The sequence below is a fragment of the Oncorhynchus clarkii genome, chromosome 18, assembly GCF_045791955.1.
Source record: "Oncorhynchus clarkii lewisi isolate Uvic-CL-2024 chromosome 18, UVic_Ocla_1.0, whole genome shotgun sequence".
In the NCBI taxonomy this organism is placed as follows: Eukaryota; Metazoa; Chordata; class Actinopteri; order Salmoniformes; family Salmonidae; genus Oncorhynchus; species Oncorhynchus clarkii.
Window position 1 is genome coordinate 70,431,640 of NC_092164.1, and position 18,355 is coordinate 70,449,994.

General features: G+C 45.3%; 1 protein-coding gene across 1 annotated transcript in view; it reads right to left on the reverse strand.

The window, feature by feature from the left end:
* LOC139372802 (N-terminal EF-hand calcium binding protein 1) overlaps nt 1-18,355 on the reverse strand; it is a 98,881-nt gene that overhangs the window by 69,396 nt on the left and 11,130 nt on the right. Inside the window, exon 2 of the mRNA XM_071112607.1 lies at nt 145-169. Coding sequence (XP_070968708.1) covers nt 145-169 — 25 coding nt within the window. The remainder of the gene's footprint in view (nt 1-144; nt 170-18,355) is intronic.

The following is an 18,355-nucleotide window of genomic DNA, read 5'->3' on the forward strand; positions in this document are numbered from 1 at the left end:
GAGAGAGGAGAGAGCAACAATTACACAGATTTCATTGAGAAATAAAGTACATGTTTTCAAATAACTAAAATCCATCCTACAGCCTTAAAGACATCATGAGAGGAGGTAGAGAGAGAGAGAAAGACAGAGATTGTGAATTCTTACCGTTTTTATCTGCTCTTCTTAAGATCTGAAACAAGAAAAAGCAGAGGATGACTGTTATGGAGGACTCTTTTGGAGGGCTGATATGGAGGGCTGATATGGAGGAATCTTATAGAGGGCTGATATGGAGGACAATTTTGGAGGGCTGATACGGAGGACTCTTATGGAGGGCTGATATGGAGGACTCTTATGGAGGACTCTTATGGAGGGCTGATATGGAGGACTCTTATGGAGGGCTGATATGGAGGGCTGATATGGAGGACTCTTGTGGAGGACTGATATGGAGGGCTGATATAGAGGGCTGATATGGAGGACTCTTATGGAGGGCTGATATGGAGGACTCTTATGGAGGGCTGATATGGAGGAATATTATAGAGGGCTGATATGGAGGACAATTTTGGAGGGCTGATATGGAGGGCTGATATGGAGGACTCTTGTGGAGGACTGATATGGAGGGCTGATATAGAGGGCTGATATGGAGGACTCTTATGGGGGGCTGATATGGAGGACTCTTATGGAGGGCTGATATGGAGGGCTGATATGGAGGACTGATATGGAGGGCTGATATGGAGGGCTGTTATGGAGGGCTGTTATGGAGGGCTGATATGGAGGGCTGATATGGAGGACTGATATGAAGGGCTGTTATGGAGGGCTGATATGGAGGACTCTTATGGAGGGCTGATATAGAGGGCTGTTCTGGAGGGCTGATATGGAGGACTCTTATGGAGGACTGTTATGGAGGGCTGTTATGGAGGGCTGATATGGAGGACTCTTATGGAGGACTGTTATGGAGGGCTGATACGGAGGACTGATATGGAGGACTGATATGGAGGACTCTTATGGAGGACTGTTATGGAGGGCTGAAATGGAGGGCTGATATGGAGGACTGATATGGAGGACTCTTATGGAGGGCTGTTATGGAGGGCTGATATGGAGGACTGATATGGAGGGCTGTTATGGAGGGCTGTTATGGAGGGCTGTTATGGAGGACTGATATGGAGGACTCTTATGGAGGGTTGATATGGATGACTGTTATGGAGGGCTGATATGGAGGACTCTTATGGAGGGCTGATATGGAGGACTCTTATGGAAGGCTGATATGGAGGGCTGATATGGAGGACTCTTATGGAGGGCTGATATGGAGGACTCTTATGGAGGGTTGATATGGATGACTGTTATGGAGGGCTGATATGGAGGACTCTTATGGAGGGCTGATATGGAGGACTCTTATGGAAGGCTGATATGGAGGGCTGTTATGGAGGACTCTTATGGAGGGCTGATATGGATGATTGATATGATATGTTATGATTGTTATGGAGGACTGTTATGGAGGGCTGATATGGAGGGCTGATATGGAGGGCTGTTATGGATGGCTGTTATGGAGGGCTGTTATGGAGGGCTGATATGGAGGACTGATATGGAGGGCTGTTATGGAGGGCTGTTATGGAGGACTGATATGGAGGGCTGTTATGGAGGACTGATATGGAGGACTCTTATGGAGGGCTGATATGGATGATTGATATGATATGTTATGATTGTTATGGAGGACTGTTATGGAGGACTGATATGGAGGACTCTTATGGAGAACTCTTATGGAGGACTCTTATGGAGGACTCTTATGGAGGGCTGATATGGAGGACTCTTATGGAGGGCTGATATGGAGAACTGATATGGAGGGCTGATATGGAGGGCTGATATGGAGGACTCTTGTGGAGGGCTGATATGGAGGACTCTTATGGAGGGCTGATATGGAGGACTCTTGTGGAGGGCTGATATGGAGGACTCTTGTGGAGGGCTGTTATGGAGGACACTTATGGAGGGCTGATATGGAGGATTGATATGGAGGACTGATATGGAGGACTCTTATGGAGGGCTGATATGGAGGACTCTTATGGAGGGCTTAAATGGAGGGCTGTTATAGAGGACTCTTATGGAGGGCTGATATGGAGAACTGATATGGAGGGCTGATATGGAGGGCTGATATGGAGGACTCTTATGGAGGACTCTTATGGAGGGATGATATGGAGGACTCTTATGGAGGGCTGATATGGAGGGCTGTTATAGAGGGCTGTTATGGAGGGCTGTTATGGAGGACTGATATGGAGGGCTGTTATGGAGGACTGATATGGAGGGCTGTTATGGAGGGCTGATATGGAGGGCTGATATAGAGGGCTGTTATGGAGGGCTGATATGGAGGGCTGATATGTTGGACTCTTATGGAGGACTGTTATGGAGGGCTGATATGGAGGACTGATATGGAGGACTGTTATGGAGGACTGTTATGGAGGGCTGATACGGAGGGCTGATATGGAGGACTGTTATGGAGGGCTGATATGGAGGACTCTTGTGGAGGGCTGATATGGAGGGCTGATATGGAGGACTCTTATGGAGGGCTGTTATGGAGGACTGATATGGAGGACTCTTGTGGAGGGCTGATATGGAGGACTCTTATGGAGGGCTGATATGGAGGATTGATATGGAGGAGTGATATGGAGGACTCTTATGGAGGGCTGATATGGAGGACTGTTATGGAGGGCTGATATGGAGGGCTGTTGTGGAGGACTGTTATGGAGGGCTGATATGGAGGGTTGATATGGAGGACTGATATGGAGGACTCTTATGGAGGGCTGATATGGAGGACTGTTATGGAGGACTGTTATGGAGGGCTGATATGGAGGACTCTTATGGAGGGCTGATATGGAGAACTGATATGGAGGGCTGATATGGAAGGCTGATATGGAGGACTCTTGTGGAGGGCTGTTATGGAGGACTGATATGGAGGACTCTTGTGGAGGACTGATATGGAGGATTGACATGGAGGACTGATATGGAGGACTGTTATGGACGGCTGATATGGAGGGCTGATATGGAGGACTCTTATGGAGGGCTGATACGGAGGACTGTTATGGAGGACTGTTATGGAGGGCTGATATGGAGGGCTGTTTTGGAGGGCTGATATGGAGGGCTGTTGTGGAGGACTGTTATGGAGGGCTGATATGGAGGGCTGTTATGGAGGGCTGTTATGGAGGGCTGTTATGGAGGGCTGATATGGAGGACTGATATGGAGGGCTGTTATGGAGGACTGATATGGAGGACTCTTATGGAGGACTCTTATGGAGGGCTGATATGGAGGACTCTTGTGGAGGGCTGATATGGAGGACTCTTATGGAGGACTGATATGGAGGACTCTTATGGAGGGCTGATATGGAGGACTCTTATGGAGGACTGATATGGAGGGCTGTTATGGAGGGCTGTTATGGAGGACTCTTATGGAGGGCTGATATGGAGGACTCTTATGAAGGGATGATATGGAGGGCTGATATGGAGGGCTGTTATGGAGGACTCTTATGGAGGGCTGATATGGAGGACTCTTATGGAGGGATGATATGGAGGACAGAAATGGAGGGCTGATGTGGAGGGCTGATGTGGAGTGCTGATGTGGAGGGCTGATATGGAGGGCTGATATGGAGGGCTGATATGGAGGGCTGATGTGGAGGGCTGATATGGAGGACTGATATGGAGGGCTGATGTGGAGTGCTGATATGGAGGGCTGATATGGAGGGCTGATGTGGAGGGCTGATATGGAGGGCTGATGTGGAGGGCTGATATGGAGGGCTGATATGGAGGGCTGATATGGAGGGCTGATGTGGAGGGCTGATGTGGAGGGCTGATATGGAGGGCTGATATGGAGGGCTGATGTGGAGGGCCAATGTGGAGTGCCGATGTGGAGGACTGTTAGCAGCTCCTGAACACTGGGGGGGTGGACAACGTTCCAAATGGCACCCTATTTCTAACAATACTTTTGACGAGATGAAAGGGAAAGTGGCTTTGAAGGACTAGCTGCTCCCTGAGCAATCCCTCCGTCCCTCCATCCATCCCTCCCTCCCTCCCATCCATCCATCCATCCATCCATCCATCCATCCATCCCACCCACCCTCCCTCCCTCCCTCCCTCCCTACATCCATCCCTCCATCCCACCCTCCCCTCCCTCCAAATCGTATTGATCGCACACACATATTTAGCAGATGCTATCGTGGGTGCGGCGAAATGCTTGTGTTCCTAGCTCCAATAGTGCAGTAGTATCTAACTAAATGCTTGTGTTCCTAGCTCCAACAGTGCAGTAATATCTAACTAAATGCTTGTGTTTCTAGCTCCAACAGTGCAGTAGTATCTAACTAAATGCTTGTGTTCCTAGCTCCAACAGTGCAGTAATATCTAACTAAATGCTTGTGTTTCTAGCTCCAACAGTGCAGTAGTATCTAACTAAATGCTTGTGTTCCTAGCTCCAACAGTGCAGTAATATCTAACTAAATGCTTGTGTTTCTAGCTCCAACAGTGCAGTAGTATCTAACTAAATGCTTGTGTTCCTAGCTCCAACAGTGCAGTAGTATCTAACTAAATGCTTGTGTTCCTAGCTCCAACAGTGCAGTAGTATCTAACTAAATGCTTGTGTTCCTAGCTCCAACAGTGCAGTAGTATCTAACTAAATGCTTGTGTTTCTAGCTCCAACAGTGCAGTAGTATCTAACTAAATGCTTGTGTTTCTAGCTCCAACAGTGCAGTAGTATCTAACTAAATGCTTATGTTCCTAGCTCCAACAGTGCAGTAGTATCTAACAGTGCAGTAGTATCTAACTAAATGCTTGTGTTCCTAGCTCCAACAGTGTAGTAATATCTAACTAAATGCTTGTGTTTCTAGCTAGTACAGTGCAGTAATATCTAACTAAATGCTTGTGTTCCTAGCTCCAACAGTGTAGTAATATCTAACTAAATGCTTGTGTTTCTAGCTCCAACAGTGCAGTAATATCTAACTAAATGCTTGTGTTCCTAGCTCCAACAGTGCAGTGGTATCCAACTAAATGCTTGTGTTCCTAGCTCCAACAGTGCAGTAATATCTAACTAAATGCTTGTGTTCCTAGCTCCAACAGTACAGTAATATCTAACTAAATGCTTATGTTCCTAGCTCCAACAGTGCAGTAATATCTAACTAAATGCTTGTGTTCCTAGCTCCAACAGTGCAGTAATATCTAACTAAATGCTTATGTTCCTAGCTCCAACAGTGCAGTAATATCTAACTAAATGCTTGTGTTCCTAGCTCCAACAGTGCAGTGGTATCCAACTAAATGCTTGTGTTCCTAGCTCCAACAGTGCAGTAATATCTAACTAAATGCTTGTGTTCCTAGCTCCAACAGTACAGTGGTATCTAACTACATGCTTATGTTCCTAGCTCCAACAGTGCAGTAATATCTAACTAAATGCTTGCGTTCCTAGCTCCAACAGTGCAGTAATATCTAACTAAATGCTTGTGATCCTAGCTCCAACAGTGCAGTAGTATCTAACAATGCAGTAATATCTAACTAAATGCTTGCGTTCCTAGCTCCAACAGTGCAGTAATATCTAACTAAATGCTGGTGTTTCTAGCTCCAACAGTGCAGTGGTATCTAACTAAATGCTTGTGTTTCTAGCTCCAACAGTGCAGTGGTATCTAACTAAATGCTTGTGTTTCTAGCTCCAACAGTGCAGTAAAACATAACAATACAAAACAATACACACAAATCATAATAATCTAAAGAAAGGAATTATGAAAGCTATAAATATTAGAACGAGCCACGTCAGTCTGGAATATACATTAATTAATAATTAATAATTAATAATACATTAATATACTATTAAGGCAAGTTGTCCAGGTCCTGTATGAGGTTCTCAGTGATACAGTGCATTTGGAAAGTATTCAGACCCCTTGACTTTTTCCACATTTTGTTACGTTACAAAATTGATAGAATTTTTTTGTTACACACAATAGCCCATAATGACCAAGCAAAAACAGGTTTTTAGACATTTTTGCACATTTATAGACTGAAATATCACATTTACATAAGTATTCAAACCCTTTACTCGGTACCTTGTTTAAGCACCTTTGGCAGCGATTACAGCCTTGAGTCTTCATGGGTATGACTCTAAAAGCTTGGCACACCTGTATTTGGGGAGTTTCTCCCATTCTTCTCTGCAGATCCTCTCAAGCTCTGTCAGGTTGGATGGAGAGCTATTTTCAGGTCTCTCCAGAGATGTTCAATCAGGTTCAAGTCCGGGCTCTGGCTGGGCTACTCAACGACATTCAGAGACTTGTACCGAAGCCACTCCTGAGTTGTCTTGGCTGTGTGCTTAAGGTTGTTGTCCAGTTGGAAGGTGAACCTATGCCCCAGTCAGGTCCTGAGCGCTCTGGAGCAGGTTTTCATCAAGGATCTCTCTGTACTTTGCTCGGTTCATCTTTCCCTCGATCCTGACTAGTGTCCCAGTCCCTGCTGCTGAAAAACATCCCCACTGCATGATGCAGCCACCACCATGCTTCACCGTAGGGATGGTGCCAGGTTCTCTCCAGAGAGTTCAATCATGGTTTCATCAGACCAGAGAATCTTGTTTTTCATGGTCTGAGAGTTCTTTAGGTGCCTTTTGGCAAACTCCAAGAGGGCTGTCATGTGCCTTTTACTGAGGAGTGTCTTCCGTCTGGCCACTCTACCATAAAGGCCTAATTGGTGGAGTGCTGCAGAGATGGTTGTCCTTCTGGAAGGTTATCCCATCTTCACAGAGGAACTCTGGGGTTCTTGGTCACCTCCCTGACCGAGGCCCTTCTCCCCCGATTGCTCAGTTTGGCCAGACGGCCAGCTCTAGGAAGAGTCTTGGTGGTTCCAAACTTCTTCCATTTAAGAATGATGGAGGCCACTGTGTTCTTGGGGACCTTCAATGATGAATGCATTTTTTGGAACATTTACCCAGATCTGTGCCTCAACACAATCCTGTCTCAGAGCTCGACAGACAATTTGTTCGATGTCTTGTCTTGGTTTTTGTTCTGACATGCACTGTCAACTGTGGGACCTTATATAGATAGACCTGTGTGTGCCTTTTCAAATCATGTCCAATCAATTGAATTTACCACAGGTGGACTCCAATCAAGTTGTAGAAACATCTCAACGATGTTCAATGGAAACAGGATGCACCTGAGCTCAATTTAGAGTCTCATAGCAAAGGGTCTGAATACTTACAGTACCAGTCAAAAGTTTGGACACACCCACTCATTCAAGGGTTTTTCTATATTTTTTTACTATTTTCTACATTGTAGAATAATAGTGAATACATCAAAACTATGAAATAACAAATATGGAATCATGTAGTAACCAAAAAAGTGTTAAACAAATCTAAATATATTCTATATTTGAGATTCTTCAAAGTAGCCACCCTTGAACTATTGGCATTCTCTCAACCAGCTTAATGAGGTAATCACCTGGAATGCCTTTAAATGAACAAAATGAAAAACCCTTGAATGAGTGTAGCTGTTCTAAAACTTTTGACTGGTACTGTATGTAAATGAGGTATTTCTGTTTTTTTTTTTTTTTTTAATCAATTTGCAAAAATGTCCAAAAACCTGTTTTCTCTTTGTTATTATGAGGTATTGTGTGTAGATGGATGAGGGAAAAAAATATTTTATTCATTTTAGAATAAGGCTGTAATGTGGATTAAAGGGAGGAGTTCTGAATACTTTCAGTTTATAGTTTAAGGTATATATATGATGGGATGTATACACATTAAGGACAGTTAAATAGGATAGGCCTTGACTAGAATACAGTATATACACTGAGTGTACAAAACATTAAGAACACCTTCCTAGTATTACGTTGCACCCCGCTTTGCCCTCAGAACAGCCTCAATTCATTGGTGCATAGACTCTACAAGGTGTCTAAAGAGTTCCACAGGGATGCTAGCCCCATGTTGACTCTAATGCTTCCCACAGTTGTGTCAAGTTGACTGGAGGCCCTTTGGGTGGTGGACCATTCTTGATACACACAGGAAAGTGTTGAGTGTGAAAACCCCAGCAGAGTTGCAGTTCTTGACTCACTCAAACCGGTGCGCCTGGCACCATACCCCATTAAAACGCACTTAAATGTTTGGTCTTGCCCATTCACCCTCTGAATAGCACACATACACAATCCCAGTCTCAATTGTCTCAAGGCTTAAACATCCTTCTGTCTCCCCCCCCCCCCCCCCCCCCCTTCATCAACACTGATTGAAGTGGATTTAACAGGCGATATCCATAATGGATCATAGCTTTCACCTGGATTCACCTGGTCAGTCTATGACATGGAAAGAGCAAACATTATTAAAGCGACCAGTGTTCAAAGACTATGTACTGTACATAGGGCAACAGTCTCTAAACTGCAGGCTATAGTACAGTGTGGGAACCAGGGCAACAGTCTCTAAACTGCAGGCTAGAGTACAGTGTGGTAACCAGGGCAACAGTCTCTAAACTGCAGGCTAGAGTACTGTGTGGTAACCAGGGCAACAGTCTCTAAACTGCAGGCTAGAGTACAGTGTGGTAACCAGGGCAACAGTCTCTAAACTGCAGGCTAGAGTACCGGGTGGTAACCAGGGCAACAGTCTCTAAACTGCAGGCTAGAGTACCGGGTGGTAACCAGGGCAACAGTCTCTAAACTGCAGGCTGGAGTACCGGGTGGTAACCAGGGCAACAGTCTCTAAACTGCAGGCTAGAGTACCGGGTGGTAACCAGGGAAACAGTCTCTAAACTGCAGGCTAGAGTACCGGGTGGTAACCAGGGCAACAGTCTCTAAACTGTAGGGTAGAGTTCCAGGTGGTAGCCAGGGCAACAGTCTCTAAACTGCAGGCTAGAGTACTGTGTGGTAAACAGGGCAACAGTCTCTAAACTGCAGGCTAGAGTTCCGGGTGGTAACCAGGGCAACAGTCTCTAAACTGCAGGCTAGAGTACCGGGTGGTAACCAGCGAGTAACTGTGACTAAAGTTCAGGGCAAGGTACTGGGCAGAGTCCAGCTAGTGATGACAATCTTTGGTGACTTTAATATTCACATGGAAAAGTCCACAGACCCACTCCAAAAGGCTTTCGGAGCCATCATCGACTCAGTGGGTTTTGTCCAACATGTCTCTGGACCCACTCACTGTCACAGTCATACGCTGGACCTAGTTTTGTCCCATGGAATAAATGTTGTGGATCTTAATGTTTTTCCTCATAATCCTGGACTATCGGACCACCATTTTATTACGTTTGCAATTGCAACAAATAATCTGCTCAGACCCCAACCAAGGATCATCAAAAGTCGTGCTATAAATTCACAGACAACACAAAGATTCCTTGATGTCCTTCCAGATTCCCTCTGTCTACCCAAGGACGCCAGAGGACAAAAATCAGTTAACCACCTAACTGAGGAACTCAACTTAACCTTGCGCAATACCCTAGATGCAGTTGCACCCCTAAAAACTAAAAACATTTCTCATAAGAAACTAGCTCCCTGGTACACAGAAAATACCCGAGCTCTGAAGCAAGCTTCCAGAAAATTGGAACGGAAATGGCGCCACACCAAACTGGAAGTCTTCCGACTAGCTTGGAAAGACAGTACTGTGCAGTACCGAAGAGCCCTTACTGCTGCTCGATCATCCTATTTTTCTAACTTAATTGAGGAAAATAAGAACAATCTGAAATTCCTTTTTGATACTGTCGCAAAGCTAACTAAAAAGCAGCATTCCCCAAGAGAGGATGACTTTCACTTTAGCAGTGATAAATTCATGAACTTCTTTGAGGAAAAGATTATGATTATTAGAAAGCAAATTACGGACTCCTCCTTAAATCTGCATATTCCTTCAAAGCTCAGTTGTCCTGAGTCTGCACAACTCTGCCAGGACCTAGGATCAAGAGAGACGCTCAAGTGTTTTAGTACTATATCTCTTGACACAATGATGAAAATAATCATGGCCTCTAAACCTTCAAGCTGCATACTGGACCCTATTCCAACTAAACTACTGAAAGAGCTGCTTCCTGTGCTTGGCCCTCCTTTGTTTGATCATAATAAATGGCTCTCTATCCACCGGATGTGTACCAAACTCACTAAAAGTGGCAGTAATAAAGCCTCTCTTGAAAAAGCCAAACCTTGACCCAGAAAATATAAAAAACTATCGGCCTATATCGAATCTTCCATTCCTCTCAAACATTTTAGAAAAGGCTGTTGCGCAACAACTCACTGCCTTCCTGAAGACAAACGATGTATACGAAATGCTTCAGTCTGGTTTTAGACCCCATCATAGCACTGAGACGGCACTTGTGAAGGTGGTAAATGACATTTTAATGGCATCGGACCGAGGCTCTGCATCTGTCCTCGTGCTCCTAGACCTTAGTGCTGCTTTTGATACCATCGATCACCACATTCTTTTGGAGAGATTGTAATCCCAAATTGGTCTACACGGACAAGTTCTGGCCTGGTTTAGATCTTATCTGTCGGAAAGATATCAGTTTGTCTCTGTGAATGGTTTGTCCTCTGACAAATCAACTGTACATTTTGGTGTTCCTCAAGGTTCCGTTTTAGGACCACTATTGTTTTCACTATATATTTTACCTCTTGGGGATGTTATTCGAAAACATAATGTTAACTTTCACTGCTATGCGGATGACACACAGCTGTACATTTCAATGAAACATGGTGAAGCCCCAAAATTGCCCTTGCTAGAAGAATGTGTTTCAGACATAAGGAAGTGGATGGCTGCAAACTTTCTACTTTTAAACTCGGACAAAACAGAGATGCTTGTTCTAGGTCCCAAGAAACAAAGAGATCTTCTGTTGAATCTGGCAATTAATCTTAATGGTTGTACAGTCGTCTCAAATAAAACTGTGAAGGACCTCGGCGTTACTCTGGACCCTGATCTCTCTTTTGAAGAACATATCAAGACCATTTCAAGGACAGCTTTTTTCCATCTACGTAACATTGCAAAAATCAGAAACTTTCTGTCCAAAAATGATGCAGAAAAATTAATCCATGCTTTTGTCACTTCCAGGTTAGACTACTGCAATGCTCTACTTTCCGGCTACCCGGATAAAGCACTAAATAAACTTCAGTTAGTGCTAAATACGGCTGCTAGAATCCTGACTAGAACCAAAAAATTTGATCATATTACTCCAGTGCTAGCCTCTCTACACTGGCTTCCTGTCAAAGCAAGGGCTGATTTCAAGGTTTTACTGCTAACCTACAAAGCATTACATGGGCTTGCTCCTACCTATCTCTCTGATTTGGTCCTGCCGTACATACCTACACGTACGCTACGGTCACAAGACGCAGGCCTCCTAATTGTCCCTAGAATTTTTAAGCAAACAGCTGGAGGCAGGGCTTTCTCCTATAGAGCTCCATTTTTATGGAACGGTCTGCCTACCCATGTCAGAGACGCAAACTCGGTCTCAACCTTCAAGTCTCTACTGAAGACTCATCTCTTCAGTGGGTCATATGATTGAGTGCAGTCTGGCCCAGGAGTGGGAGGGTGAACGGAAAGGCTCTGGAGCAACGAACCGCCCTTGCTGTCTCTGCCTGGCCGGTTCCCCTCTTTCCACTGGGATTCTCTGCCTCTAACCCTATTACAGGGGCTGAGTCACTGGCTTTACTGGGGCTCTCTCATGCCGTCCCTGGAGGGGGTGCGTCATCTGAGTGGGTTGAGTCACTGATGTGGTCATCCTGTCTGGGTTGGCGCCCCCCTCCCCCCCCCCCTTGGGTTGTGCCGTGGCGGAGGTCTTTGTGGGCTATACTCAGCCTTGTCTCAGGATGGTAAGTTGGTGGTTGAAGATATCCCTCTAGTGGTGTGGGGGCTGTGCTTTGGCAAAGTGGGTGGGGTTATATCCTTCCTGTTTGGCCCTGTCCGGGGGTGTCCTCGGAGTGGGCCACAGTGTCTCCTGACCCCTCCTGTCTCAGCCTCCAGTATTTATGCTGCAGTAGTTTATGTGTCGGGGGGCTGGGGTCAGTTTGTTATATCTGGAGTACTTCTCCTGTCCTATTCGGTGTCCTGTGTGAATCTAAGTGTGCGTTCTCTAATTCTCTCCTTCTCTCTTTCTCTCTCTCGGAGGACCTGAGCCCTAGGACCATGCCCCAGGACTACCTGACATGATGACTCCTTGCTGTCCCCAGTCCACCTGACTGTGCTGCTGCTCCAGTTTCAACTATTCTGCCTTATTATTATTCGACCATGCTGGTCATTTATGAACATTTTAACATCTTGACCATGTTTTGTTATAATCTCCACCCGGCACAGCCAGAAGAGGACTGGCCACCCCACATAGCCTGGTTCCTCTCTAGGTTTCTTCCTAGGTTTTGGCCTTTCTAGGGAGTTTTTCCTAGCCACCGTGCTTCTACACCTGCATTGCTTGCTGTTTGGGGTTTTAGGCTGGGTTTCTGTACAGCACTTTGAGATATCAGCTGATGTACGAAGGGCTATATAAATAAATTTGATTTGATTTGATTTGATTTTGGTGGCCTTGAGATAGAAGCTGTTTTTCAGTCTCTTGGTCCCAGCTTGGATGCACCTGTACTGCCTCCGCCTTTTAGATGGTAGCGGGGTGAACAGGATGTTGTTCGGGTGCCCCCCGTGAAGCGTTGGACTGACCTCATAACCTTGTGGAGAGTCCTGTGGTTGAGGACGGTGCCGTACGCGGTGATACAGATACTGTAGAAGTTTGTGAAGGTCTTAGAGGCTTCCTGTCTCGTCGTTGATGGTCATCAGGACCACCATTGTTGTGTTGTCTGCAAACTTAATGATTTGAGTTGGAGGCGTGCATGGACACGCAGTCATGGATGAACAGGGGGTACAGGAGAGGGCTGAGCATGCAAGCTTCACATAGGTATTCCTCTTGTCCAGATGGGTTAGGGCAGTGTGCAGTGTGGTTGAGATTGCATCGTCTGTGGACCTATTTGGGCGGTAAGCAAATTGGAGTGGGTCTAGGGTGTCAGGTAGGGTGGAGGTGATATGGTCCTTGACTAGTCTCTCAAAGCACTTCATGATGACGGAAGTGAGTGCTACGGGGCGGTAGTCGTTTAGCTCAGTTACCTTAGCTTTCTTGGGAACAGGAACAATGGTGGCCCTCTTGAAGCATGTGGGAACAGCAGACTGGTATAGGGATTTAGGGATGATTGAATATGTCCGTAAACACACCGGCCAGCTGGTCTGCGCATGCTCTGAGGGCGCTGATGGGGATGCCGTCTGGGCCTGCAGCCTTGCGAGGGTTAACACGTTTAAATGTCTTACTCACCTCGGCTGCAGTGAAGGAGAAACCGCATGTTTTAGTTGCAGGCCGTGTCAGTGGCACTGTATTGTCCTCAAAGCGGGCAAAAAAGTTATTTAGTCTGCCTGAGAGCAAGACATCCTGGTCCGTGACTGGGCTGGATTTCTTCCTGTAGTCCGTGATTGACTGTAGACCCTGCCACATGCCTCTTGTGTCTGAGCCGTTGAATTGAGATTCTACATTGTCTCTGTACTGACGCTTAGCTTGTTTGATAGCCTTGCGGAGGGAATAGCTGCACTGTTTGTATTCGGTCATGTTACCAGACACCTTGCCCTGATTAAAAGCAGTGGTTCGCACTTTCAGTTTCACGCGAATGCTGCCATCAATCCACGGTTTCCGGTTAGGGAATGTTTTAATCGTTGCTATGGGAACGACATCTTCAACGCACGTTCTAATGAACTCGCACACCGAATCAGCGTATTCGTCAATATTGTTATCTGACGCAATACAAAACATATCCCAGTCCACGTGATGGAAGCAGTCTTGGAGTGTGGAGTCAGCTTGGTCGGACCAGCGTTGGACAGACCTCAGCGTGGGAGCCTCTTGTTTTAGTTTCTGTCTGTAGGCAGGGATCAACAAAATGGAGTCGTGGTCAGCTTTTCCGAAAGGGGGGCGGGGCAGGGCCTTATATGCGTTGCGGAAGTTAGAGTAACAATGGTCCAAGGTCTTTCCTTGGTTTCTGGAGGGAAATGCTGTAGAAATGCTCAACCGATGTCACTCATTCGGCCGACCGGTTCTCCCCATCAAGCAACAAGTCGGAGTCAGAGGCCGATCCTTCTCTGGTCTCTCCTCCTCCCATTACGGGGTCTGAGACGCCGAAGCCTCCCACCATTAGCTGTGACAAATTGAAAACTCTAGTCATTGGCGACTCCATTACCCGCAGTATTAGACTTAAAACTAATCATCCAGCGATCATACACTGTTTACCAGGGGGCACCGCTACCAACGTTAAGGCTAATCTGAAGATGGTGCTGGCTAAAGCTAAAACTGGCGAGTGTAGAGAGTATAGAGATATTGTTATCCACGTCGGCACCAACGATGTTAGGATGAAACAGTCAGAGGTCACCAAGCGCAACATAGCTTCAGCGAGTAAATCAGCTAGAAAGATGTGTCGGCATCGAGTAATTGTCTCTGGCCCCCTCCCAGTTAGAGGGAGTGATGAGCTCTACAGCAGAGTCTCACAACTCAATCGCTGGTTGAAAACTGTTTTCTGCCCCTCCCAAAAGATAGAATTTGTAGATAAGTGGCCCTCTTTCTGGGACTCACCCACAAACAGGACCAAGCCTGGCCTGCTGAGGAGTGACGGACTCCATCCTAGCTGGAGGGGTGCTCTCATCTTATCTACCAACATAGACAGGGCTCTAACTCCTCAAGCTTCACAATGAGATAGGGTGCAGGCCAGGCAGCAGGCTGTTAGCCAGCCTGCCAGCTTAGTGGAGTCTGCCACTAGCACAGTCAGTGTAGTCAGCTCAGCTATCCCCATTGAGACCGTGTCTGTGCCTCGATCTAGGTCGGGCAAAACTAATATATGGTGGGGTTCGCTTTAGAAATCTCACTGGAATAAAGACCTCCTCCATTCCTGCCATTATTGAAAGAGATTGTGATATCTCACATCTCAAAGTAGGGTTACTTAATATTAGATCGCTCACTTCCAAGGCAGTTATAGTCAATGAACTAATCACTGATCATAATCTTGATGTGATTGGCCTGACAAACATGGCTTAAGCCTGATGAATTTACTGTGTTAAAGGAGGCCTCACCTCCTGGTTACACTAGTGACCATATCCCCCGTGCATCCCGCAAAGGTGGAGGTGTTGCTAACATTTACGATAGCAAATTTCAATTTACAAAAAAAAAAAAAGTTTTCGTCTTTTGAGCTTCTAGTCATGAAATCTATGCAGCCTACTCAATCACTTTTTATAGCTACTGTTTATTGGCCTCCTGGGCCGTATACAGCGTTCGTCACCGAGTTCCCTGAATTCCTATCGGACCTTGTAGTTATGGCAGATAATATTCACATTTTTGGTGACTTTAATTTTCACATGGAAAAGTCCACAGACCCACTCTAAAAGGCTTTTGGAGCCATCATCGACTCAGTGGGTTTTGTCCAACATGTCTCTGGACCCACTCACTGTCACAGTCATACTCTGGACCTAGTTTTGTCCTGTGGAATAAATATTGTGGATCTAAATGTTTTTCCTCATAATCCTGGACTATCGGACCACCGTTTCATTACATTTGTAATCGCAACAAATAATCTGATCAGACCCCAACCAAGGATCATCAAAAGTCGTGCTATAAATTCCCGGACAACCCAAAGATTCCTAGATGCCCTTCGAGACTCCCTCCACCTACCCAAGGACGTCAGAGTACAAACATCAGTTAACCACCTAACTGAGGAACTCAATTTAACCTTACGTAATACCCTAGGTGCAGACACACCCCTAAAAACTAAAAACATTTGTCATAAGAAACTAGCTCCTCGGTATACAGAAAATACCCGAGCTCTGAAGCAAGCTTCCAGAAAATTGGAACGGAAATGGCGCCACACCAAACTGGAAGTCTTCCGACTAGCTTGGAAAGACAGTACCAGGCAGTATCGAAGAGCCCTTACTGCTGCTCGATCATCCTATTTTTCAACTTAATTGAAGAGAATAAGAACAATCCAAAATGTATTTTTGATACTGTCGCAAAGATAACTAAAAAGCTGCATTCCCAAGAGAGGATGGCTTTCACTTCAGCAGTGATAAATTCATGAACTTCTTTGACGAAAAGATCATTAGAAAGCAAATTACGGACTCCTCTTTGAATCTGCGTATTTCTTCAAAGCTCAGTTTTTTATTTTTTTTAAACATTTATTTCACCTTTATTTAACCAGGTAGGCTAGTTGAGAACAAGTTCTCATTTGCAACTGCGACCTGGCCAAGATAAAGCGTAGTAATTCGACACATACAACAACACAGAGTTACACATGGAATTAACAAAACATACAGTCAATAATACAGTAGAACAAAAGAAAACAAAAAGTCTATATACAGTGAGTGCAAATTAGGTAAGTTAAGGAAATAAATAGGCCATGGTGGCGAAGTAATTACAATATAGCAATTAAACACTGGAATGGTAGATGTGCAGAAGATGAATGTGTAAGTAGAGATACTGGGGTGCAAAGGAGCAAAATAAATAAATAAATACCAGTATGGGGATGAGGTAGGTAGATAGATGGGCTGTTTACAGATGGGCTATGTACAGGTGCAGTGATCTGTAAGCTGCTCTGACAGCTGGTGCTTAAAGCTAGTGAGGGAGATGTGAGTCTCCAGCTTCAGAGATTTTTGCAATTCGTTCCAGTCATGGGCAGCAGAGAACTGGAAGGAAAGACGACCAATGGAGGAATTGGCTTTGGGGGTGACCAGTGAGATATACCTGCTGGAGCGCGTGCTACGAGTGGGTGCTGCTATGGTGACCAGTGAGCTGAGATAAGGCAGGGCTTTACCTAGCAGAGACTTGTAGATAACCTGTAGCCAGTGGGTTTGGCGACGAGTATGAAGCGAGGGCCAACCAACGAGAGCGTACAGGTCGCAATGGTGGGTAGTGTATGGGGCTTTGGTGACAAAACGGATGGCACTGTGATAGACTGCATCCAGTTTGTTGAGTAGAGTGTTGGAGGCTATTTTATAGTTGTCCTGAGTCTGCACAACTCTGCCAGGACCTAGGATCAAGAGAGACACTCAAGTGTTTTAGTACTATATCTCTTGACACAATGATGAAAATAATCATGGCCTCTAAACCTTCAAGCTGCATGCTGGACCCTATTCCAACTAAACTACTGAAAGAGCTGCTTCCTGTGCTTGGCCCTCCTATGTTGAACATAATAAACGTCTCTCTATCCACCGGATGTGTACCAAACTCACTAAAAGTGGCAGTAATAAAGCCTCTCTTGAAAAAGCCAAACCTTGACCCAGAAAATATAAAAAACTATCGGCCTATATCGAATCTTCCATTCCTCTCAAACATTTTAGAAAAGGCTGTTGCGCAACAACTCACTGCCTTCCTGAAGACAAACAATGTATACGAAATGCTTCAGTCTGGTTTTAGACCCCATCATAGCACTGAGACGGCACTTGTGAAGGTGGTAAATGACCTTTTAATGGCGTCAGACCGAGGCTCTGCATCTGTCCTCGTGCTCCTAGACCTTAGTGCTGCTTTTGATACCATCGATCACCACATTCTTTTGGAGAGATTGGAAACCCAAATTGGTCTACATGGACAAGTTCTGGCCTGGTTTAGATCTTATCTGTTGGAAATATCAGTTTGTCTCTGTGGATGGTTTGTCCTCTGACAAATCAACTGTAAATTTCAGTGTTCCTCAAGGTTCCGTTTTAGGACCACTATTGTTTTCACTATATATCTACATCTTGGTGATTTCATTCTGAAACATAATGTTAACTTTCACTGCTATGCGGACGACACACAACTGCACATTTCAATGAAACTTGGTGAATCCCCAAAATTACTCTCGCTAGAAGCCTGTGTTTCAGACATAAGGAAGTGGATGGTGGCAAATGTTTTACTTTTAAACTCGGACAAAACAGAGATGCTTGTTCTAGGTCCTAAGAAACAAAGCGATCTTCTGTTGGATCTGACAATTAATCTTGATGGCTGTACAGTCATCTCAAATAAAACTGTGAAGGACCTCGACGTTACTCTGGACCCTGATCTCTCTTTTGATGAACATATCAAGACTGTTTCAAGGACAGCTTTTTTCCATCTACGTAACATTGCAAAAATCAGAAACTTTCTATCCAAAGATTATGCTAAAAAATGTATCCATGCTTTTGTCACTTCTAGGTTGGACTACTGCAATGCTCTACTTTCCGGCTACCCGGATAAAGCACTAAATAAACTTCAGTTAGTGCTAAATATGGCTGCTAGAATCCTGACTAGAACCAAAAAATGTGATCATATTACTCCAGTGCTAGCCTCCCTACACTGGCTTCCTGTTAAGGCTAGGGCTGATTTCAAGGTTTTACTGCTAACCTACAAAGCATGACATGGGCTTGCTCCTACCTATCTCTCTGATTTGGTCCTGCCGTACATACCTACAC